Source organism: Idiotropiscis lumnitzeri, chromosome 13, assembly GCF_059441095.1.
Source record: "Idiotropiscis lumnitzeri isolate Australia: NSW breed Sydney's pygmy pipehorse chromosome 13, RoL_Ilum_1.0, whole genome shotgun sequence".
Lineage (NCBI taxonomy): Eukaryota > Metazoa > Chordata > Actinopteri > Syngnathiformes > Syngnathidae > Idiotropiscis > Idiotropiscis lumnitzeri.
In genome coordinates this window covers 20,633,006-20,655,507 of record NC_142403.1, presented here as the reverse complement: position 1 = coordinate 20,655,507, position 22,502 = coordinate 20,633,006, and the positions used below count along the sequence as shown (strand labels likewise).

Here is a 22,502-nt window from a genome sequence, read left to right as displayed (position 1 = left end):
AAGTCACAATCCATCACATGCAAAATACATGGCTCATACTCAGAAAGCAAACGTCCAGTCAGATATCTTGTTCAGAAGACACGATCATACAGTAGATAAGGCACATGCCTTTCACCGTCAAAAGTGCTCCCTGTTGAAATATTGGGAGACAGGGATTCTCAAAGCAAAATTTGTCATTTGTCAAAAAAAAACATTAATTTTTTAACGTTACTGTCACAATAGCAATAATAAAATATATGCTTGCGACAATTCTATGTAGTTTCTCAGTCATCCAAAATGTTTGTCCAAAAAGGTTGAATCGAGGACCCTTATTTGTTAAATTTGTTGTTTTGTTTTTTTTTCTTGTTTTTTGAAAACTTATAATAATGACTTGGGCAAATATGCTATGAAGCTAATGACGCTATAGTTACATTCACTACTGTGCCCAGTTGAAACTCAGTTGCTAACCAAAACAGAAGCTCTTACCACCGCATGTCAGAAATCTCAGATGAAGAAGACATTTTATGCGAGTTTCAACGCAGCATGACCATGACACAGAGACGGCGTCTTTAACAAAAGTTAGCAGTCCAGTAGGTTACGACACTGGAACTAATTATTGGCCTTTTCATTCATTTCACTGGGCAAAGATGATTTGATATTTGAGTCAGATGAAAGATTGTGTCATGAGCATGGTCACAGAACAAATTCATCGAAAGGCAGCACAGCCTGAACACGTTCAGGGGGGGGGGCATCTATACGTTGCGTTGTTCCACGGGACTTTTCTCTCTTCCAAAAAATGCATACCAAGAAAATCCTGTCCTCCGTCAAAGATTTGGATTTGCAATGGAGTGCATCGCTTGCACCGAGTCGTCTCTTGTGGAGAGTGGGGTGTTGCCGGGCTATTACCAGCTGCGGTTGTCCACATAACTTGGTACGGCTGCGGGGTACTCCGGCAAGCTGGGGCCTTGAGCCGTCTGGTCGACAGCGCTCAACTCGTCTTTGGCTGGCGCCTTCTTCCAAGTGCCGGCGCCCCACTCTTCTTGAGCACGTGTCACGCTGCCTCCGCTGCTTCGGTACAGTCGGTGCACCTATAGCAAGCGAAGAAGAAGCGTGAGAGGTGCTCATTTTGGGTTTGTATGTGTCAGAGGTTGGGAGGGGGAAGTCCCGTGTGCAAGTCAAGTCTTGACTTTTCAAAAATGTCATGTCGAGTCGCCGCAGTTCGGATGAGACTCAACAATTCTTCAAAAAGAGAGCTCTCACCTTGAAAAGCACGAGGGCCATTAAGGCGGTCACCAGTGTCAAGAGCAGCGTGGTGAGAAGCATCACTGTGGCGGCGGCTGCATTATAACCGAAAAATATCACCGTCGCAATCCAGCCACTACGTGGTGTCGGGTGACAAGAGAAGGATTAGTCGAGTTAGTCCGTCAAACTTTGGCCAAACGTATCTTAAGAAAGCATCACGAGCACTCCGTGAGCATGTGACGTGTTGACAAAAATAAAACCGCGATCGGATCACAACAGATAGCTCAACACAAAATAACTTTTTCTCGGTATTTCTTGGACAAAGTGGCGCGCTGCAACTTACCAAATCCCCCAGTTGTTGATGCCTAAACACTGGATGACAGCCAGCACCAGCTGAAGAAAGAAGATGAAAAAGAAGGCCATGAAGTTGAAGGAGCTATCCGCCCTGTTGCCAGAAAGAAACAAACACAAAACAATCATTGAATGGTGATAAGGATTTTTGGGTTGTTTTCTTTGTGATTGAAGTGAAATGAAGCTTGAACGCTTTGAAACGTGGCAAATGACATTTTCAGGAAAAATACACCTTAGAAGTTAGAGTTTCATGAATTTCAGATGTAAAGCTGTCATTACATCAGCCTGAATACACCAAATTTTCACCAGCAATTAAAAAATGTTACTTGGAAATTTTTTTTTAAACAAAAGTCAAACTTGGAATTTGGCAGTTTTATCGTAAATAGGTAGAGCAGGGGTGTCAAACTCAAATACACAGTTGGCCAAAAAGTAAAACTTGAACAAAGCTGCGGGCCAGCATTTCATTTTTTTAAAAAACAAAATAAATGCAGATTTCTTCTTGAATTTTTTTAATTATAAATGGTTTTATTATTGCAATACAATGTTTAGTTTTTAAAACTACTATTATCATATAGAATGTAAAATGGGATAGGAGTCATTTGGTCTAGCCTCGCGGGCCAAATAGAATTACATTGCGGCCCAAATTTGGCCCGCGGGCCACAGTTTGACACCTAAGAGGTAGAGCGTTATACTGCAAGTGTGTGTTTTTGTTTTTTTTTTTTTTTTTGGCGACCAGCGTCACAGAACTGACAGCACCATGTGTTTGACATTTAATGCAGAGAAATGCTTCAACGGTGCTAAATAATGCCTTCAGACGGCGACACACCTGATGGCTTTGTAGATGGGTCTGAACCAGCAAATGTAACTGGCAGGACTGAAGAGAATAAGCCAGAGCAATGAGAAGCCAAAGTTGGAGCCGTTCCCCCCCGCGGCCCACCAGGCGATGCAGCCGATCACGTTTAAGCATAGCGTCGCCGAATAAACTGCGGCAAACAACAGAGTTCTTTGACTGAAAACAGGAAGTGGCATTCTACTTCGCATGACAATACAACTTACTTATCCAAAGCGTGAAGATTCGCTTCACCAGCTGCTGATGTTGGGCGGGAATTTCCTCCTGGATATTCTGATAAAAGCATGGCTTCACTTTTAGGAATTTGGGCAGGGGAGGAAAGTTGTTCGCCCGTTCTGCAAGAGAAAGTATTTTAACCTGGCAATATTTAATTGAAAGGTGCAATATTGCAAGGGTGTCAAACTTTTTTTTTTTTGATTGCAGGGGATGGTTATGAAACCACATAAGTAATATGTATAATGCCTGTGGGCGAAACAATACGCCAAAAATAATGGTGTGGATCGTACGGCTTTACAGTCGAGTGTTGCAAGTGTGAAATAAATCCAAACTTTGGACATTTTTTGTCTTTTCCAGAATATTTCCTCCTAGCTCTCTGACATCACACCTATTTATTTCTAGAAGTGGTGGTGTTTGTGTCTGGAGTAATTTTGCATTCAAATTATTCCATTTTGATTTTTCAGGCCTATAGTAAGAGGCTGTTCAAATGTAGCTGCAAGTTGCATTTGTACCATTCTGTAATGAATATATGCCAGCCAGAAACTGACAAGCACTGTATTTATTTACGGACTAGGCGGGTAGCGACATCATGAGACACTTAGGCCTACACTTCTGATCTATTTTCATAATATGTTACACGCGGGAAGCCTAATTGTCACATCATAATACACATTTGTCAATGTGATTACCATTTTTATGGCTAGTTTTGAACAATTGAGCAAAGCTACCGCAGGCCACATCAAACCACACTGAGGGCAGGATCTTGCCCTTAGGCCTCGAGTTTGACACCTTTGCGTTATTGATAATGACAAAAAGGATTTGAAGTGACAAACCTGGCATGTTGTAATGTTAATGTCGCCCTAAAAGGACAAATACACGAACAAACAAGCAGTTATGCAGGAGGTCGAGTTCATGTCATCATTGACCATATTACACCCTTAAAACGTTGACCTGCAACTAAAAAGGTTACCGACTACATTTCAAAAGGGGACGCAGTATTAAATAGTCGAATGTAAATACATGTTTCTGAGAGTAGGTTTGGCTTCGTTTATATACCTATGGGAACCGTTAAATGTCAATACAAACAAGCTTCTGTCTTTGGGATAATTTCTCAATACCAATTGTCAAACGAGGCGTCGGTTGCAGTGCAAAATACGCATTAACCGTAGTGGGAAAGCATTTACCTTCTCACGTCGACTTTTGAAGGGGGTGGTCGGCAAATCATTCCAGATGAGCTTCCTCGACCCGCCCATTAAACTCATGACTGCGATTGCGCGGCACTGACGCGTCTGTAGTCCCGAATCAGGCACATTCAATTTGCTAACGGTTGGTGAAAACTACAATTCCCATAGTGCAACGTGTGGCTAGTAAACAGGAAGCGCGTGACTCAACTCCGAAGCCGCCCACGCGTTAAATAAATGGAGTTCCAAATCATTTTGCTTACTGTGCGTTTTAAAATCTATAGACAAAGTTTGTAGGGACTGTCCTCTAAACTGCAAATAATATTACGGTGAATGACAAGCACCAAAACCTAAACGCTGGTTAGCGAGTGTATCTTTATGCCACGTTCCAAAGAGTTAAACATCTTTGCAAACAGTATGTTCTATATGCCCCCGCTAATCCAAACACGACCCGATCCCTCTCGCGAGATACTGATTTATTGTAATGCTTCGTGTTTTATCACTATCCTCGACTGGCCGGAAATGAGTGTGATTCTCTAGACGTGCTAGTGGAGAGGTACGCCACTAGCTAACAACATTGATGACGTGTTACTTGTACTGAAGACAATAAAAAAAATCTTTGGAGTGCTGCAAACATGGATAAACTGGGTGAGAGTTTAAACATAGTCACACATGATCCAGTTTTCCCGAAAATTTTAAAAAGTTTTGCCTCCCCGTCGGGGAATCGAACCCCGGTCTTCCGCGTGACAGGCGGAGATACTGTCCACTATACTAACGAGGACGAGCTACTTAGTACTTGTTAAGTTACATATTTATCTGTATTGATTCCAGTTTTGACCAAGGAGCGACAATACGAGTACGTTTGATCCATAAAATACATATTTTAACTCCTAAGCAAATCCTGATTCCTACACGTAAACCTGAGGAACATGACTACTTGCGGAGTAGAAGAACGACTCCTCGTTAGTATAGTGGACAGTATCTCCGCCTGTCACGCGGAAGACCGGGGTTCGATTCCCCGACGGGGAGACAGAGCATTTTCCATTTTCAAGAAAAATTGGACCATACATGGCAAGGACTTGTCGGGAAGTCTGTCCATGTTTGGAGCACCATCAGTCTCAGCGGTCCCAAAAATGTCACAATGGTACTACCATTGAAAAAAAATCGGGGAGCGTGAGTTATTAGCTAGTTTTCTTTCGCTAGAAAAATCATCTGTTAAACCTGGACAATGTATCTCTTCATGTCTTTTATTTATTTCACACGGCCATTGAAAGTAAGCAAACACTGCTTATTGACGTTGTATTTGCTCATGATATCAAATAGAACATTTTGGGAGTTGTTATGAGGAGTTTGGTGTTTTAAATAATGGACATACAAAATGTATAATGTTCACTTTGATTGTTTCTGATATTTAGCTTCAATGGCTGTTTTACACTACTCCAAAGTACAGCTTCTATCTTTAAGAGAAGTGAAAGTCTTTCTACTTTTTCCACCGCAGTCCGCCCAGGGCACCATTATAATATTAACTATCTTTCTTTCTCCGGTACATCTTGTAATTGAGACGTAACAATAGAAATTTCCGAATTCCGACTTCAGTGATACCGTGAACGCAGCTTGACAAACTTGGTGGCCAATTGCAACGTCCAATGCAAGAGTGCGAGCGACATAAAATAAGAGATCTTTGTTTTATAGCACATGGTGTTTCCGTCGTCGGCTTTAGTAATTATTCACACAAAGATACAGGGGTTTAAGTTTAGAAACTCATTAAAAATAGATAAAAATGAGAAATTGTAATCTAGCAACAACCATTTGCGTCTCTGTCTTTTACGAAAATGCATTACTTTCAAAACGCGCGTTGCAGTGGAACACAACAAACACTCCGGGTTACGCTCAGTGTTTTTCGCCTGACCAATCAGATGTGCTTTCTGACGGACGCGTCACACTCCCGCCAATTCGGACTAGGAGCGCGAGGCAAGCTGCGGGGAAGCCGCGGAGGGACTTTGCTGCTGCCGAAGTGTGCGCTAGTTTCGGGGGGGACACATTAGCGATACATGTCGGTTATTTAGCGACAAAGAGTAAAGTTCCCCCCTTCGACCGGGGCTGTTTACGCGCCGTCATATCGAAAATTCGTCCGGCGGAGAAGGTCCCCCAGGTTCGTGGTACAAGGATGTTGGCGGCGGAGGCACCATCGGCGGAGGGGCACTTGGCAGCTTCGACACCTCGTAGACGAGGTATGCTAATGTCACTAGCGTGTCAGAATATACAAACGTGTGAAAATGTCATTTTAGCTTTTTGACGGGCTACGTTTTCCTGTTAATAGCGTGGCACACAACAAATATGTAACTTAGAAATATGTCCGCTTCCTTGGCAGATTCCCTTCCCCAGTTTGCTTCAGTTTATGTCTCTTTGGCCTCGCGAAAATGCTAACTTTTAGTCGCTTTTACGCGGTTAATAAAAGTGGTCGTTCCGACTGTCATGGAAATGCTGATGTTAAACTTGACGAAACCCAATTCCGTTCACGTTGGTTCAACTGTCCGCCCCGGTTTACGTTGCCGTCCACAACGGGCCTCAGGCTTCCCAACACCGGCAGGCTTCCTCCCCCGGGCCCCTCGCCGGTAAAAGGTGCTCCGGGACGGGATGATCCCGCTGGAGCCGCCGCTGTCTGATTAGCCTTCTTGGGCTAGTTTTGCTAAGCTAACAGAATCCAGATTGAATTCGACTGCTTTTGCTACTTTACGTCAAAGTCACTCATTAGTGTTCGGTTGGGACTTAATTTGTTGGAAATGTTTCTTGTTGGTGTTCTTCACGGCCACGCACCTTTTTTTGCCCCAAAGCGTAAATGTTGTGCAGGTCTGTTACTGTTATTGGGCCACTGGGTGGCGGGAGAACAAAACAAAACATTTGGAGCCAAATGTCAGGGTTCGAAGTTAACTTTAAAAACTGCTTGCCCGTAGGGCAAGTGCCACTAAAATTTGCCTTGCCCGAGTGACCAAATTACTTGCCCAACTTGGGCAAGTGACAATTTTTTTTCTCTTGCCCGAAAATTAAATTACCTTGCCCTGAGTGACTTTTTGTATGACAAAGTGTCTAATTACAAATTGCATTAATTTTTTGTTCGGACAGTTCCTGCCTAGAAAGAATTAAAAATACGTTACAATCCTAAGGGTTACTTATATAAAAATGTATCGTGTATTAACACATTAATTAGGTGTCTGCTGACCCAGGATTATGTTATTCCTTCATGAGTTCTAAATTGTAGACGTTGCAGGCATTAAGAAACAGTCAATGAAGCATATGTCCGTAAGGAGCTGGCAGCTGGCAGGTAGAACTGGTCCTATGAAAGCTAGACTAAGAATAAAATGTTTATGGTTGTAAAATGTGCGCCACAAATGTAAATAAACAAATAATCTGATAAGCATAAATTAATCTTTTCATCATCAACCATGAAACCCTGCTCACAACAGCATGTATCATCCTGTGCAGTTATTGAAAATGTTAATTGTAGTTTTAATAATTAACAAATCTGCATGTTGGGAAAATGATATTACAGCAATCCAGATTATCAATTTTAAATCCAAGAGAGCCTATTAATTGAGTAATCACATGAGTAAATTATGAGTGTGGGAAATTTGTGTATTCCTTTAAGACCAGTGCCTGTGGCGCTGCCTCCATAAGTTTCATAGCATAAACAGAACACAGTCACTGACACTATGTCAGGTCACATCATGGAGCTAATGAATTAACAGCCAATAATCAAATATTAAAAAACTTACTCACAACTGAATTGTCTACTTAAAAATATTCGAGCTATTTTAGTCATGTCAGAGGAATCCAAAATGTTCGGATTTGAACGAACTCATCGCCACTTGTAAACATGCGCAGAAGGTAAGAAAACTTCCGGCTGTCAATTTCTGGCCGAAATATCGTAGGTTTTTGTTGTGTTTTGCAAACGTCAAATGAGGATGCAACTACAGCGAGTTCCAATACTGCGGGATTTATTGACGTTCACTTTAACTCTAACTGATCCCCGTAGCGCCCGCCCATTGCCCCCGAAAAGGCCAATGGACCATACCAAAACATAAGGGGGTGTCTGGGTTAAACCGTCACCATACAGTGCACACAAACCGATCACACCACCGTTTTCATCAAAATTAAAGATATTTGGCTGCTTTAAAAAAATGCTTGCCCGGTCGGGTAAGTTGCCCATAATTTTAACTTTCCCGTGGCCAAATTTCACTTGCCCCGGGCAATCGGGAAGCGGTTAACCGCGAACCCTGCAAATGGGCACCATTATTCATGTAAATGAACATGAAGTGTATTGCAACACTTAACTCTCCTGTTGTCCTTGGGTCAAAATGACCCGTCAGTGTGATAAGACGCCCTAAAGAATCCCCTAAACCATATTTTTTAACTCGAAATTTTATGACCTTTTCCAGATTGGTTCCAACAGTCAAGAATGTGAAATGTTGCCTTTATTCACATTTCCATGTAAGATGTGAAAGTTGGCATTTAAAATTCAATTAAGATACTCCTATTGGGGGTTTTGTGGAAATGGGTCATTTTGACCCGCAGTATCAATTTCAGTTCATTGTTAATTGATTTCTGATGTCCATCTTTTTTTTTTAGGTGTAGAATGTAAACCAAATAAGGCCGACAAGAAACTCATACAAGGTAAATATGGACGAATCATGCATACATTTTCCTAATCTTCATAATCTGTATCAAGCAATCAGGGCAGTATGAAATTCAATTTGACTGAGAACGACCCCACAAAAAATGTCACATTAACTTTGACCCATTGATGTCTCAGAATTTTGGCATGTACTAGCATTTGGTGGATATTTTTAAGTGAAACTTGTCAGCCAATTGGAGCAGAGGTTTTCCCGAGTAGAAGGCAAAGCGAACGGAAATAATAATAATAATAATAATAATAATAATAATATTCCCTTTATTAGTCCCACAATGGGGAAATTCGAGATTCGAACCCAGGTCTCCTGGGGAGACTGGGTCCTGAACGCGGCGCCTTAGACCACTCGGCCATACTGACGTTATACTGTTTTACTAAAATTTGTAGGTGTTTTTTGAGGGGGGGGCCTGTGTCAGACAAAAACATTCCCCAAAATGGAAATTCTTTTTCTCACCAAAAACCCGAAAATATCTTCTGTACCTATTGTCCGATTTTTCAAAATTCAGAACAACTTGCTCGCAGATATAATTTTCAGAGAGACCACTTAAAAAGCGATTCACTTGGTTGTTGCCACCCGAGAAATCCTTTTGTGCGCAAGCAATTTTAAACTCAGTTTTCCACAATTTATCCTCATAAATTTTTCCTCTCCGTATTGAGCATATTTCCAGTAACTATTTGTTCTTCTGCATGCAGCTCGCCTCCCTTTCAAGCGCCTGAACCCGGAACCAAAAGAAAACAAACCATCACCCAAGCGCCTCCATTCACACGTTTGCCCTGAACCCGGAGTTTCTGACAGGGAGAATGACAACGAGTCGTCTCCGCTCACCCTGCCCAGTAGACCACCCTTGGTTAATGGCCTTGGTCCTCTCGATTGCTTCCTCCACAAAAGGCGCCCGTCCGCCTCAGACGAGAACATTATAGATCCGACCGCCGACGGTCCATCTCCCATCAAGTGTCAAGATCCTTTCGTCACCCCCCGCCGCACGTTAAAAGACAGACAAAGCAGGGACACGGGCATGTCTTGTGAAAAATCCAGACGCGTGGATCGCCCAGCTGAAACGGGCGCGTCAGACTGCAAAGAAAACCCGGCAAATAAAGATGACGAGATGGTGGTGGCAGCTGAGGAGGTCGAGGAGGATGGGATCGTACCGCTTGATACGACGCAGGAGACCGACAGCGAGCCAGAAGAGCACAATGCCTCGGGGAACTTGTCGAGTCTTGGCAACAAGTCGACCGCATCAAACTTGTCGGGTTGTTCCGTGCGCGAGAGCTCGCCCGGAAAGACAAACAGAGATGAGCGCACGCCTGCTACAGTACGTGCCCGCAAGACCACGTGCCTCTCACACCTTGTCCTGGAAAGGTTCTTGATCAGTCATGAGCAGCTCGCAATCTAGGAAACACACCGCTGACAATAGAACATGTGTATTGCACGTCGACAGAGAGAAAAAAAAGCGTAATTGTCTCTTAAACAGCTGACAAGACAGAATGCAGTAGAGCAGCGGTGTCAAAGTCATTTTTGTGGACGAACCACATCAAAGTTGTGGTTTCCCTCAAAGGGCCGTTATGACTGTCAGCCCATTTAAATGTATGATCAACTTACGTGATCACATACACACAACAAATTAATAGAAAGCCAGTTTTCAAATCAGAAGCCTGTAAGTGATTGTTTGCCCAACAATCTTTCAATTATTTTAAAAGGGGAGGATGGGTAACAAATAAATGGTCATATCGCATATCTTAATGTTGTTAAAAGTGAAAAGAAAATGTGCTCGAAACAGGAAGTTGACGTACATGACTTGCTCTTCCCGGGCCACATAAAATGAGGTCGCGGGTCAGATGTGGCCCCCGAGCCTTGAGTTTAACACCTGTGTACTAAAAGAATACAATTTACAGTAGAATCCAAGACAACATGTCGAAAACTAACTGCAAACTGTAGAAAGTGTAAAATAGGTTGGTAAGTAAATAATAAAAATAAAAAAACTGGAGAAAATGTTATACAGCCCACAGATACTTAAATTTGATAATTAATATTTTTTTTTAATGAATATTTTATACATTTTGAGTATGGCCCTTTGGAGCATACGTTTATTATAATTGTCGCTACAACTCAGACAATTGCTCAATTGGTCCCTCTTTCATAAACGATGGATGAATATTTTTCTCAATTGTTGTTTGCATCAATTTCATTTCACGTTTGCAGTTCTAGTGACGACCTACGGCCTGACTGGCCAGTGACTTAAAGAATAAAATGTTCTATCGTCTGATTAATGACTATCGAGGTAAAACTTCCGGTCACCTTCCAGTCAAATTCAATCAACTTTATTTTTCCCCTTCTAGGAACTAACAACCACCCCTAAAATCCCCGATGAGAACAAGAAGATAAAAAGGCGCTCGTTAAAGGTGAGACTTGCTGGGTTCTGTTCTGAAAATCATTTTAAAGTCTTGGGCCTTTGGTGTGACACATTACTTACTTAATTTCAGAAAAGCAAAATCATTTTTTTTTCCAGAGTCCAAAAGAGCAAGAAGAGCAGATCCGACTGCGCCTGGAAAAGGCACGGCAAAAGGAAGAGGCGAAGGCAGCCAAGGAGAAAAAGCGGGAGGAGAGCCGCAAGCTGAAGGAGGAACGCGAAAAGGAGAAACGAGAGAAGAAGGAAAAGGATGAGCGGGAGAAGCGGGAGAAAAAGGAGAAAGAGGAGCGGGAAAGGGCAGAGAAGCAAAAAGCGAAGGAAGAGCAGCGCAAATCCAAGCTGGAGTGAGTCACGGTGCCGTCAATTTCCAGCGCCCAATTTTTGTGTGTTTAACAACATTCTGCCGCAGGGCCAAGCTTGAGGAGAAACGCAAGAAAGAGGAGGAGAAGCGGGTGAAGGAAGAAAAAGACGTGAGTTGATGTAGAGAAGTCAGCCGGATTGTTACATTCTTCAAATTTTTTCTCCTTTTTTTTTTTTTTTTTCCCCATATGTGCATGTTGACCTGATTTTCACTGGACCGCCGTGATGCGCCTCTAATTCACGATGCTGCTCATCACTGGTACGATTTATTTTTAGCGTCTCAAAGCAGAGAAAGCAGAGATCACAAGGTTTTTCCAGAAACCCAAAATCCTTCAGGCCCCGAAGGTGAGTTGAGCGCCGCGTGACTACGAAACCCAGATGATTGGAGGCCCGTTTTTAAGCGCATCACTTGAATCCGCTTCTTGCGTCAGACTCTTGCAGTGGCCTGTGGGAAGTTTGCGCCGTTCGAGATCAAGGACAACATGTGCATGGCGCCGTTGTGCCGGGTAGAGTGCGTGGAGTCGGCTCTGGAGGAACTGGACCGCTGTTTGTCGCGCCCCAGCGACAGCCCGCGTTCACTTAAGGACTGGATCAGCCAGAAACCTCGTCGCTCTGGCGCCACCAGACCCAGAGTGACAAATTTGGATAGGTGAGACACCATTGGTGCTTGAAATGCTTGAATATTCCTGTCAAGATTTCAAAGTTTGTGAAACGATTATTTGGAGGCATTTCGAAACAAATCCAAGTGAATTTCCAAAGGGGCCACTGCTGCTGTGCCCCGGCCCCTCCAAAACAAACAAAAAAAATGCATTTCACAAAACCGGTTTGTCATTTGTGTTCTTCTCAGCGATTGTTTGGTCATCAATTCGTCCAAACCAGAAGGCGTACCCGACCGCAAATTATACGGACCTATGAAACTGCTGCTGTTCCGTGAGAACCACCGTCCAGCTTACTGGGGCACTTGGAGGAAAAAAAGTTTGCACATCTCAGCACGCTGCCCCCTCAGGAAAGACACGGTAACTACACTTGCCATTTTCAAGTGCGACGATACAGCGAGTGAGTCAAATGCTTTGTCGTCGTAAGGAGCACATTTTCTGCATGTTGCGGCCGTCGTTGGAGCGCGAGGTTTGACTTGTACTGCCGTTGCCCCTTTTAACGACAGGATTTTTTGGACTATGAGGTGGATAGCGATGAAGAGTGGGAGGAAGAAGAACCCGGGGAGTCGCTCTCACACAGCGAAGGGGTGAGTTTGGGTGGAAATCAGTTGATGCCAGACCACATTGCTGAAATCAGAAGGCTTTTCGCCTGGCTGGCTCGCACATGCAGCTAATTTAGCAGTATACTTAGATCAGGGGTGTCAAAGTCATTTTAATTAAGTTGATAGATGTCTCTTACTTGTGTATAATTGGCGAATTTGGGGCAGCTGTTTATTCAGTGGGGCCATCCTTATTTTGATACTTTACCAAATCTTCTCGCGGGCTGGATTAAACCTGTTTGCTGGCCACATCTGGCCCGCGGGCCATATTTTTGACACCCCTGACTTAGATCTTCTCTTAGTCTTGCTTCTGGTCAAACAGCACAAGCAGGTTGACACCAAATAGTGGAAGAAGTCACAAAGCTTAGGTTCTGCTCCCGGTCTTCTATCGTCAAGGTAACAAAATAAAATTGTGAAGGGCATATGTTGACCTTTAAACTGTCAAGTGTGAGGATATGTTAAGATTCGTTATGTTTAAAGCGCTTTCCTTTTTCAGGAGGATGAGGACGAGGGAGGCGAGGACGACGACGACAACGACGGGTTCTTCGTTCCTCACGGTTATCTTTCGGACGACGAGGGGGCCCTTGAGGAAGCGGTATGATGGTCATCGGCGGCCATTTTTAATGAGGGGTCCTAACGGGCGTGTTCCTCTGCAGGATGGCGGTGACCTAGAAAAGCAGAAACTTCAACAGAGGCTGAAAGCTCGCGAGTGGGAAGAGCTGATGTCTACCAAGAACAAGATGAAGGTGCTGCAGCCGGTGGTGAGGGGCTGCGTCTGGGAGGGCGACGGCCCGGTCTCTGATCTTCTGCAGTCATATGCTGTGTGCCTCATTGAACCGTTACCCAAAGCTGACATGAGCGCCAGCCCGGAGGAGCAGACCGAGAAGTGCACCAGAGAAGCACACTGTAAGTGTGAGGGCTATGCATTTTTTTTTTCTCTCTCTCTCTCTCTCTCTCTCTCTCTCTCACGACTTGGCCTGTACTTACTTTGATCAACTATTTCTCTCCAGTGCTTGGTCAGCTGCTGCCGCTGTTGCACGGCAACCTGAACAGCAGCAAGTTGATCATTACCGAGTTTCAGGAATTTTGCCGGCAGAAAACGTCATCCTCCACACCACCTCCTCAACTGTCCAGCCCGGAGAGCTCAGCGGACGTGCCCACTCGGTAAAGACATAGCTTCTTCCACACAGAGAGTCTGCGAAATAGCCATCCTGAAGTTGTAGCGGTAGATTAGGAATTTGTCCACCGGAACTTTTTTATTGATCCCAGCAAAGGCTGCATATTGCCTTGAAACGGCAGCATTTAGGACATAATCCGAGAATTGGTTATGTACCTTCATCTAGTGCAGTGCTTCTCAAATAGTGGGGCGGGCCCCCCTGGGGGGCGCGGTGTGATGCTCAGAGGGGACGTGTGTGACCCTGGGCAATATGCTTTTTTCCCTGCCACAATAAAGTATAATTGCACATCCACTCCACTAGTTGGCAGTGGCGCTCTCCTTGCTCATTGTGCGCAGCGAGGATTAACTCTTCGGCGTTGGTTTGTTTTGCAGTAAAAATGCAGCGGAGAGTGCGTTAATCGTAGTTTGTTGGACCGTAGACAGGATTTATGGTTCACCTTAGTATAGGCAAGGGATGTCTCGTTTTTCACATTACGTGGCAGGGCTCTGTTGCAAACTGCCATGAATTTAATATTTACTGAAGTTTAAAAATTAAGCACATATGCTTGCATGCATCGATGGATTATTATTATTTAATTTAAATTTTTTTACAACCTTTTCATTCTTGTTGGTGTGTACTCCAAGGCTATTTTAGTTTATGATGGCCATTTTCTCCTCAGAATACACTTGAAGCGTCTAATCCAAAACAACGCCGTTTATGAGAAGCGCTCCACTTACCGACGCTGCTGCTGGTACGTACATGCGGACGTCCTGTCCCGCTTCGGCCTGGGGGCTCTCCCCGTGCCCGGCCAGTGGTCCTACTTGACCAGCGGCGCACGGGAGGAGTCCCGCGAGGAGGTGGCCACGGGCTCCGAGGGCAACTCTCCCACCACGCCTCAGACTCCCTCCGCCACATCGGCGGCCTCCAAGAGGAAGAGCACCGGCAGCATGTCCATCACAAAATTCATCAAGCGATATAACGATCGAGAACAGGTAACCCGATTTCAATACCGTGTTTAAAAATGAAAACGGCTTTCGCTCATATTGTCTTTCTTGACGTCTGGAGGTCGACGGTTTTCAAGCTGACACAGAGGAGGATGACGACGACTGCATCATCGTCTCCACACAAAGTGGTGAGCAAAATATCCGGAGAAACGGTTATAAAAAGACTCGAAAGATTTCAACGACAAATGCTTATCATCTGGTGCATCTTGATCACTGTTGGTGTCGGAGCACATTAGGGAAGCATGTTTTGTCCGAGTTCTTGTGAGCAACACCCGGAAAGTCCGTAAGACGTTATGTTTCTGTGCTGCTATTTTGGTTAGCCCGAGTTCAGGTGGCTCAGAAGTTAGCTCCAGTATGTAAACTGATAAGATGAGTACCTATAACTCATTTTATTTTCCTTTCCATGAGTTAATGTTTCATTTCATTGGGCTGTTATAATTCCTCATGAATTACAATTAGCGACTTGGGCATTGATTGGTTTTGATCACCCAATCGAAATGTGCAACTTAATCCAACTTGGCCAATGTGCTCTGCAGGCACAGCCAGAGGAAATTCCGCCACCGAGCGAAGCGACATGATGGAAGTGACCCCGTCCGACACGGCTGCTCTCCCGATGGCCAGCGCTGCTCCGACGCTCGCCACTTCCTAAGTAGAAGGCAAAGTGCTTCCTGTCTTCGTCGCTTTGACCTTCTTTGTCCTCAGTCTCCTCCCCCTGTGAGCGTGGCGAGGAGGAAGCAGCGGTACCTGCGTTCTGCTCATGCCGGCATTGCCCCGCCGTCAAGTGCAGGCAGGTTTGGTGTGTTTTCAAGTTTCGGACTGTTTTGGCGCACCACTCGTGACAAGAAGTGTCAAAAAAAAAAAAAATCAGCATTATTTACGTTTTAGAAATTATGTTGTTATTGTATATAGGCAGCCACAAGGTAAAGTCCGATTAAAGGTTCCTACATTTGTTTATTTTTGTGCCATTTACTCTTATTTCTTAACTCTCACAGCTCACTGGAATAGCTGCTAGACCTGTACTTAAACAGTCAGACCCAGTGAAGAAATGTTTTATATAAATATGCATTGTTTTGCAAACTTACTTGAACAAGAAAAAAAAATGATTAAAGAATAAAATGGCTGCATTGTTTTCATGGGCTGCAATTGAAACTTGTCACATAATTCTAAGATACAAATGCAGGACATGAGAAGAGGATTTGTGCTGTTGTGACTCATTTGGCAGACCAGATTGACAACGCAGTGACTTCACATTCCTCCAATCCATTGGAGGTCCTGTTTGCTTTCTGTAGTTGTTGTTTCAAAAACCAAATTCAGTTGTGTGCGATTCTCGATGTCGATTGTTCTCATTCAGACTTTAAAAAAAAAAATTGGTCCAACAAGAGCCGAGACTTGTTGCCTATGGATGATCTCCTCTATGTCCAAACGATTCTGTCAGCGTCTGGTGTTCAAAAGTAATGACGCTGACAAATGTGTTCTGATGCAAACCATTTTTATTACAGGTAGAACATTTGACAAACTGCTCACTCAATTTTGAAAAACCGTTGGAACACGTGGAAAGCTGGGAGAAATTCTGGGACCTATTAGTTGAGTTAGCTTGAAGGTGACAATAACTACGTGGCTCCGTGACTTTCTAGATCAGACGTGGGCAAACTACGGCCCGGGGGCCACAGGCGGCCCCTTAAATTTTAATCCAAACTTGAAAAAAATGAAATGAATAAACCTTGTGAATGTTTTATAATATAAATACTGTGGAATTTCAAAGACATATTTTGTTGTAACGCTTTTGCTCACTTTCATTTCAAATTAAATGAAGTGAGGTGACCAAAACACTCCATCCATCTGCTCCTGATCCGGCCCCTCTGTCAACTTTTAGAATCCTTTGTGGCCCGCCAATCAAAAAGTTGGCCCACCCTTGATCTAGAATCTAGATTCTAGATCTACTTCACCGTGACTGATGGAAAGACGACCAACGCGATGTAGTTTGTCGTCACCTTCGTCCACAAAAAAAATGGATATGGAGTCTCCTCTGGAGTGTTTATGGGTCAGAGTACATGAAAACATGAACAAAGTCAAGGCTGAGGATGAAGCTCAAGTCTAAATAAAATTCTAGTGTTTGCGTGATGATTGAAATGTTCTTATTTTCCATGTCAGCAAGTCGATGTTTGATACAAACAAATACAATTCACAATTTTTTCTTGAACATTTATTGACAAGTCGCCACGTTTGAATCATTGTGAAATGTGCTTTAATGGAAAAAGGAGAGTTCTGCTTCCAACGTGTCAACTTTGCGTCCCTCACAGGTAGCATCAGAAGCGGCTCTCGCACAACGTCGCCGCATTGCTGCTGCAGAGCGGCAACGGAAGACCCAACATTTATCAGCCTTTGCCTTTGTTGCAAATGTACGATATTGTTTCAATTTCCCAAAGCTGAATCTTGCCATCAAATAATTGCGTACGCACTGAAAAGAGTCCTCGCGTACCCAAACGAGCAAGACGACGTTACGGCGGTCATTCGCCTGTCGTTGCTGTGTCGGTAAAAGGCCGAGGCGGATCAAATCTGGGGCTTTTTTCATGCGAGAGGAGCAACAGATCCAGCAAAGTTGGCTTTTCTTTGTACTTGAGTCTGTCGGGCGCCGTGAGCGAATGTTAGCGTTTATTAGACGATGAGCAACAACAGTAATAAATACAAAGCGTGCTGGGTCAGTTGGTGAAGGGGCAATTTCAACCCCAGGGAGGAAAGTTGGCATGGACAGAGTGCGCCCGCTCAACTCAGCTCAAGTTGCGAATGGTCTCCAGCAGCTCCGGTTTGAGCAGTGCCGAGCTTTTTCCACCTGCTGCCGCAATGTCTGCCTGCACGGTGGCATCCCAAGCGAATGACAGCAGAGCTGAGGGCACCTTTCAGGGAAAAAAAACTCAATTGACACATTCTAGTTTGAGGTGACACGTCACACATTTCTAAGGCTCAACTGCATCCTCTTTTAGCCGAGCAGGAGCCAGAAGAAAGTCCCTCTATCTAATTTCTGTAGTACGAATCCTTTTGGGGTCGCAGGTGAGCTGGAGACGATACCAGCCGACTTTGATGAACCGAGCATGATTTTTTTTTTTTTGGGGGGGGGGGGGACTTTCTTTGCTGACTTTCTTCGCTAATGACCTGGCAGCGAGGATGGCTGCAGATCCAGAGCCACTTTCAAGCTTCTGGCTGCTGAATTCGAACTTCTCGAGCAATATTATACAAACACACCCACATCCCCCTCCGCAGGTGCGACACCTCTGCTATCATGGCTAACACAAAAGGTAAGCAGAGCTGCACTGAGTTATAGTGAATGCGCAGATGTCCTTAAGACATTTGTGACCTGAGTTTAAATTGTTAAAAAATAAATAAATGCACCTCTATCTTCATGGTTGGTTCAGTGTCGATCACACACATCGTAGTCAATTCCATCTCATCTCTTGGCATCACCTACCAGGTTACACTCAGCCAGAGGCACCTCCTCCGACTCCTGCAACTTGTGACCACCAGGAGCGATGAGCTCAAAAGGCTGCCAGCCGTTCACCAAAGAGTCTCGCACGAAGCCGAACAGCACGGGAAGTCGGTCCCAGGCGTAGAACGTCCCTGAGGTCAGACACACGCGACGTAGGTTTTCAAGTAAATGGTTCATGTTTAGCGAGGCTGACTGACAGCGCAGTGTTTGCTTCTTATTAATCCACCTCATTTATCTTCTATTTGTTTCCTTCGGATTCAGATTAAAAATGCAACTTCTACATCAGTAAAGAGAACATTAAAATGTGATTCAAAACAAACCCCGTACAATATTATGGTCAACGAATGAATTGAATTTGACTTGAGGCTCCGCTGGTGCGCGTTGTGTCGCACGTACCCTGAAGCAGGTTGCCATCGGGTAGCCGAATGCGGAGCAGTGTGTAGTTGTACTTCCTCCTCTCCCTTTGCTCATCTCGCTCCCTCATGGCTTTGGTTCGAAGCATCGAGTTCTTCTCCACCATGTCACTCCTGACGCAACGAGAGTTTAAGTCGTCACCCTAAAATAAAACAAGTTTCTCAAGTACCCATCTCGACCTCTGCTGCTGCTCCCTCTTGATCTCCTCCGCGCTCAGGTTGTAGAACTCAGGCGGCAGCTCGAAGCGGGTTGCGTTGTCCGACGCCCGGAAGGCCTGAGCCTGCCGGTCCAGCTGCGCTCTGACCGGTTCGCCGCGCTGCAAGCGATCCCGTTGCTCCTTCATCAACTCCAGAGCGTCGCAAGTCTGCTCCGGCAACACCAGGAACTCCTCTTCCTCCTCTAAACTCCGAAAACGCAAGCGGGCCAGACAGAGAAGAGGTATTTCATTTTTTAATTTTTTTGCAATGAAATCAACTGACCAATTATTTAAATGAGACAAATGTATGAAAAATGTTTGAACCAGATGAATAAGACAGGTGGCATATTTTTCGTCAGACCCGATGTGCGTGCGAAGTTTGTTGAGTTTTTGTTCATGTGTAGCTCCTCAAAAATATGAGTTTTAATGGAGAATAAATATAATTTCTAGAGCAAGCAGCGTTCACTGCTCTGGCCCTATTGTCCGTTTAGTCAAGCTCGCCTCCAGTAATTGATTTACCTTGACCGTCAACAGGAAGCATTGTGCTTGTAAAGCCCAGAGCCAGCAGGAACTCTCGACTGCCCTCCACACAACGCACTTTGTCCTAAAAAAAAACAAGCAACAAAACGAGGCTTATCAGAAAACATGTAATGTAAACTTCCACCCACCAGGTGGCAGAAGTCCAGTCAATGAAACACGCGAGACACACCTGAAAGACTTTGTTGCTGAGTTTAAGCTTCCTGTATTTCTCTTCTGAAGGATTCTTACAAATGTTTTCAACATATCTGTAAAATAGGGAGAACATTTTTTAAATTGGTGTACAGTGCACACTTTCCCTTCTTTTGCGATCAAAGTCAGTCATCAAATCAAATCGGAATGATCTAAATCTATTAGAAGGTCCATTTGTCAAAAGTCTCTAATAGATGATCCTGTGGTGTGGGATGCGTGAAGAGTGATTTTTCATCCCCAATCTGATGGTATTTGAAAGTGTTAGCCTAGCTTCTTCAGCTACTACTCTTCCTTCTTTGTATTTTCCACCAGTCTTGATGCACTCTGCTGCCTCTCACAGGTCAATGCTAGTACTACAACAGCCGTGTGGTTTGTTGTTTATGCTGTGGCGTTGTCAACCCGTATATGCTAATAAACTACACAAGCACGAAGCACACATTTGCCAATGCTCTCACACGGTACGTTTTCAAATTCGTTAAAATGTTACAACTCACTTAAAGAGTCATTCGACTCCTCGAATAGGCATCACATTTTCAGCCATCTTACTTGCTTATGATGTCCACGGCCGCCTTCACCTTCTCTTTGTCTTTGTTGAACGTGTGAATCATCATGACGGATGCCTCCACGTCGTCCTCTGTGAAACGCTGACGCAGAAAAACGAGTTAATGACACGGCGGCTTTTACGCGCATTAAACCAGTGCTTCTCAATTATTCTCTGTTATGCCCCCCACTAGCAAGAAAATAATTTGCGCCCCCCACCCACTCTACGCTGCAATTATAAATCATAGCATTTTCGTTGCAAAACAAACCTACACCGTAGAGTTAATACTCGCAAGGAGAGCGCCACTGCCAACTAGTGGAATGGATGTGCAATTACACTTCATTGTAGTGCAGCAGAAAAAAAGCATGTTCCCCGGGGTCACATGCGCCCACCCTCAGCCCGCCCCACTAATTGAGAAGCACTGCATTAAACTGAGGGAAAATACCATCAAAATGGCTTCCTTGATGTGCACGTCCCGTTGGCTCTTTGTTAGAGTGGCTCCTGTTAGCGGGCAGGTGAAATACACGCCAGACACTGAGAGGCACTCTTTCACAGTGACGTTGGTTCCCTGGTGGGGGTGGGGAGAACTTGTTAGTATGCACAGTATAGTTCTCAACTCAACTCGTCTTTATTTCTGTCGCACTTTCACCGTGGTCTTTTTGGTGAGTTGAGTGTTGATGGAAACTCAAGAATAGTCAACGGAAATAAATCACTTTCAGGAGCAAAGCAACATTTTGGGGTGGCTACTTGGGATTTGAGGAAGTTGGGGATCCCAGCTTAATGTTGTGTACTGGACGCCCCTTGGTGCTAAAGTAGGCGAGGCAAAACACCAACAAAATCTTTTTTTCACATGGGCTTTGTTATTTAGAGGTTATAGTTGAGTGATGAGACATTCAGTCTCCCTTCACCAGTGGATCGGAGACGTCATGGTCGCAGCATGCATGAAATCACACGCGGCTGCTCCAACGTGCGACTCAACGTACCTCTGCAGTCGCCGCCTTGTCTTTTTCCGCCAGCGCAGCAGCTTCAGCTTCCAGCTCTCGTTTCACTGTGAGCCAGAAGAAACACGTTCATGTTAAGATACGTTTATAACAACATGAACATGTGAACATGCCTTGATGCAACGGAAGTAAAGTATATTGCTTTTTAGCAATACATGATTCAGGGATTGGATGCCAAGAGCCCCAAGAGCGGTTTGCAAAAACTGTCATGAGGCTCAATTTTGCAGGATTTCTGCATAAAAATAAACGACTGATGTGCCACACCTGCACCGATGGAAGTGGTTTGCATATGTCTCACCCTGATTTCTGATGGCATCCTGGGAGGTGTGACCCTTCGGCCGCTGGTGCTGCTCGACCCTGGCCAGCGCCGCCGCTCCCGCACGTTGCGATCCCTCGCTGGGAGCATCGCGGTGAGGCTGCTTGCCACCGGAGCTCCTCTGACCTCTCTCGGTCGCACCTCTTTTGTGGCAGAATACAGAAAGGGGGCGTATCATGTGAAATTGCTTGTACGGTACCCAAAAAGCTGTGTCTGTTGAATGCTTGCGGCCTGTCAAGTGTGAGACAATACGACCTAGTCAATATTCAGTTATCTACTTATTTCTGCAAATGTGTCTGTGAATTTTGTTTTATATGTATATTATAACCACCGACCCATAGTTTCTCCACCCATGACGAAACTCAGCGGTTAATGGTCCCAGTTAATGAAATAAAAGTGCATACCAGCTCAATATAAACGGTCAGAAAAGTTGCAATGGCTACGAGTGTGCCCAAGTTAAAGTGTGTTGAACGACACATTCCACTAGTTTTCATGATGCACACAAGCTTACACTTCCTCTCATTAATCATCAGACGCGCCGTTAGTGTGGTCACGTGACTTAATAAGATTGGTTGGGATTTACCGTTAGCCAGTCTGAAATTAGACGCCTGCTCTTGAATGCATCATTACATAAAAAACAGGTCATGTTAAATTGGGGGTGCCAGGCGGAAATAAAGGGTAACAATAGTCGGATCTATTAAGTCTTAAGGAGGCTTACAATACGACACAGCGCTAACGTTTTTGGCAGTTCGGTTAGCTGACGCGACGGAGAGCGGGGGGAAAAAGTTAAACTTTTGCCTGCTATCTTCCGTTAGCTTCTTCCCAGGGCCAGCCGATTTAAATTTGATGTCCTTCTTGATGTCATCGAAAAGCTTCTTCATCTCCTTTCGGGATGCGAGAACGTCAGACAGGCACAGACAGTCAGCAGGGTGGAGGATGTCAACAAATATGCTTCTTCTGCGCTGATGTTACCTATGAGCGCCATTGACAATACTACTTCCGGCTCGCGTCTGCAAGTGCTGCCACCGTGTGGCAGAGTTTCGCCCTCCTTTTAGCACTCGTCGTGGAGGATCGATTTTCGCTATTTTTGAGCTACGTATTTTCCTTTATTTGGCTTCAATGACTACCCGTCTC

The 22,502-nt window shown here is 44.5% G+C and overlaps 3 protein-coding genes and 2 non-coding genes across 5 annotated transcripts; 2 read left to right on the top strand and 3 right to left on the bottom strand.

Annotated features, from left to right (window-relative positions):
• Window positions 1-813: 813 nt before the first annotated feature.
• On the bottom strand, window positions 814-4,254 carry scamp4 (secretory carrier membrane protein 4). The gene is made up of 7 exons (XM_088314148.1): window positions 3,823-4,254; window positions 3,472-3,498; window positions 2,629-2,757; window positions 2,399-2,555; window positions 1,565-1,666; window positions 1,240-1,357; window positions 814-1,067 (listed from the first exon to the last, which is right to left on the bottom strand). The coding sequence occupies exons 2-7, from the start codon at window positions 3,476-3,478 to the stop codon at window positions 882-884; spliced, it is 699 nt and encodes a 232-aa protein (XP_088170274.1). The 5' UTR covers window positions 3,479-3,498; window positions 3,823-4,254; the 3' UTR covers window positions 814-881.
• Window positions 4,255-4,528: 274 nt separating this feature from the next.
• trnad-guc (transfer RNA aspartic acid (anticodon GUC)) lies at window positions 4,529-4,600 on the bottom strand. Its single transcript has one exon. It is a non-coding gene; the product is annotated as a tRNA-Asp (tRNA).
• Window positions 4,601-4,776: 176 nt separating this feature from the next.
• On the top strand, window positions 4,777-4,848 carry trnad-guc (transfer RNA aspartic acid (anticodon GUC)). Its single transcript has one exon. It is a non-coding gene; the product is annotated as a tRNA-Asp (tRNA).
• An 851-nt stretch (window positions 4,849-5,699) lies between these two features.
• chaf1a (chromatin assembly factor 1, subunit A (p150)) lies at window positions 5,700-16,811 on the top strand. Its single transcript, XM_088312448.1, has 16 exons — window positions 5,700-6,050; window positions 8,446-8,490; window positions 9,200-9,819; window positions 10,844-10,906; window positions 11,014-11,258; window positions 11,324-11,384; window positions 11,551-11,619; window positions 11,706-11,923; window positions 12,122-12,290; window positions 12,437-12,517; window positions 13,026-13,124; window positions 13,186-13,435; window positions 13,540-13,693; window positions 14,366-14,678; window positions 14,752-14,818; window positions 15,227-16,811. The coding sequence occupies exons 1-16, from the start codon at window positions 5,987-5,989 to the stop codon at window positions 15,337-15,339; spliced, it is 2,631 nt and encodes an 876-aa protein (XP_088168574.1). The 5' UTR covers window positions 5,700-5,986; the 3' UTR covers window positions 15,340-16,811.
• ubxn6 (UBX domain protein 6) lies at window positions 16,163-22,397 on the bottom strand. The gene is made up of 11 exons (XM_088312454.1): window positions 22,167-22,397; window positions 21,351-21,511; window positions 21,035-21,099; window positions 20,497-20,619; window positions 20,057-20,154; window positions 19,491-19,566; window positions 19,301-19,385; window positions 18,765-18,984; window positions 18,568-18,698; window positions 18,154-18,302; window positions 16,163-17,584 (listed from the first exon to the last, which is right to left on the bottom strand). The coding sequence occupies exons 1-11, from the start codon at window positions 22,247-22,249 to the stop codon at window positions 17,459-17,461; spliced, it is 1,317 nt and encodes a 438-aa protein (XP_088168580.1). The 5' UTR covers window positions 22,250-22,397; the 3' UTR covers window positions 16,163-17,458.
• Between the last annotated feature and the right edge of the window lie 105 nt (window positions 22,398-22,502).

Excerpts from the sequence above, each read along its gene's own strand:
- chaf1a (XM_088312448.1), top strand. The coding sequence starts at position 5,987 with ATGTTGGCGGCGGAGGCACCATCGGCGGAGGGGCACTTGGCAGCTTCG. Across the intron at positions 10,907-11,013 it reads TAAAAAGGCGCTCGTTAAAG|AGTCCAAAAGAGCAAGAAGA; the intron begins GTGAGACTTGCT and ends TTTTTTTTCCAG. Across the intron at positions 12,518-13,025 it reads CGCTCTCACACAGCGAAGGG|GAGGATGAGGACGAGGGAGG; the intron begins GTGAGTTTGGGT and ends TTCCTTTTTCAG.
- ubxn6 (XM_088312454.1), bottom strand. The coding sequence starts at position 22,249 with ATGAAGAAGCTTTTCGATGACATCAAGAAGGACATCAAATTTAAATCG. Across the intron at positions 21,100-21,350 it reads GGATGCCATCAGAAATCAGG|TGAAACGAGAGCTGGAAGCT; the intron begins GTGAGACATATG and ends TCTGGCTCACAG. Across the intron at positions 19,567-20,056 it reads GCCGTGGACATCATAAGCAA|ATATGTTGAAAACATTTGTA; the intron begins GTAAGATGGCTG and ends CCTATTTTACAG.
- scamp4 (XM_088314148.1), bottom strand. Across the intron at positions 1,667-2,398 it reads CCCATCTACAAAGCCATCAG|GGCGGATAGCTCCTTCAACT; the intron begins GTGTGTCGCCGT and ends TTCTGGCAACAG. Across the intron at positions 1,068-1,239 it reads TGGCCCTCGTGCTTTTCAAG|GTGCACCGACTGTACCGAAG; the intron begins GTGAGAGCTCTC and ends CGCTTGCTATAG.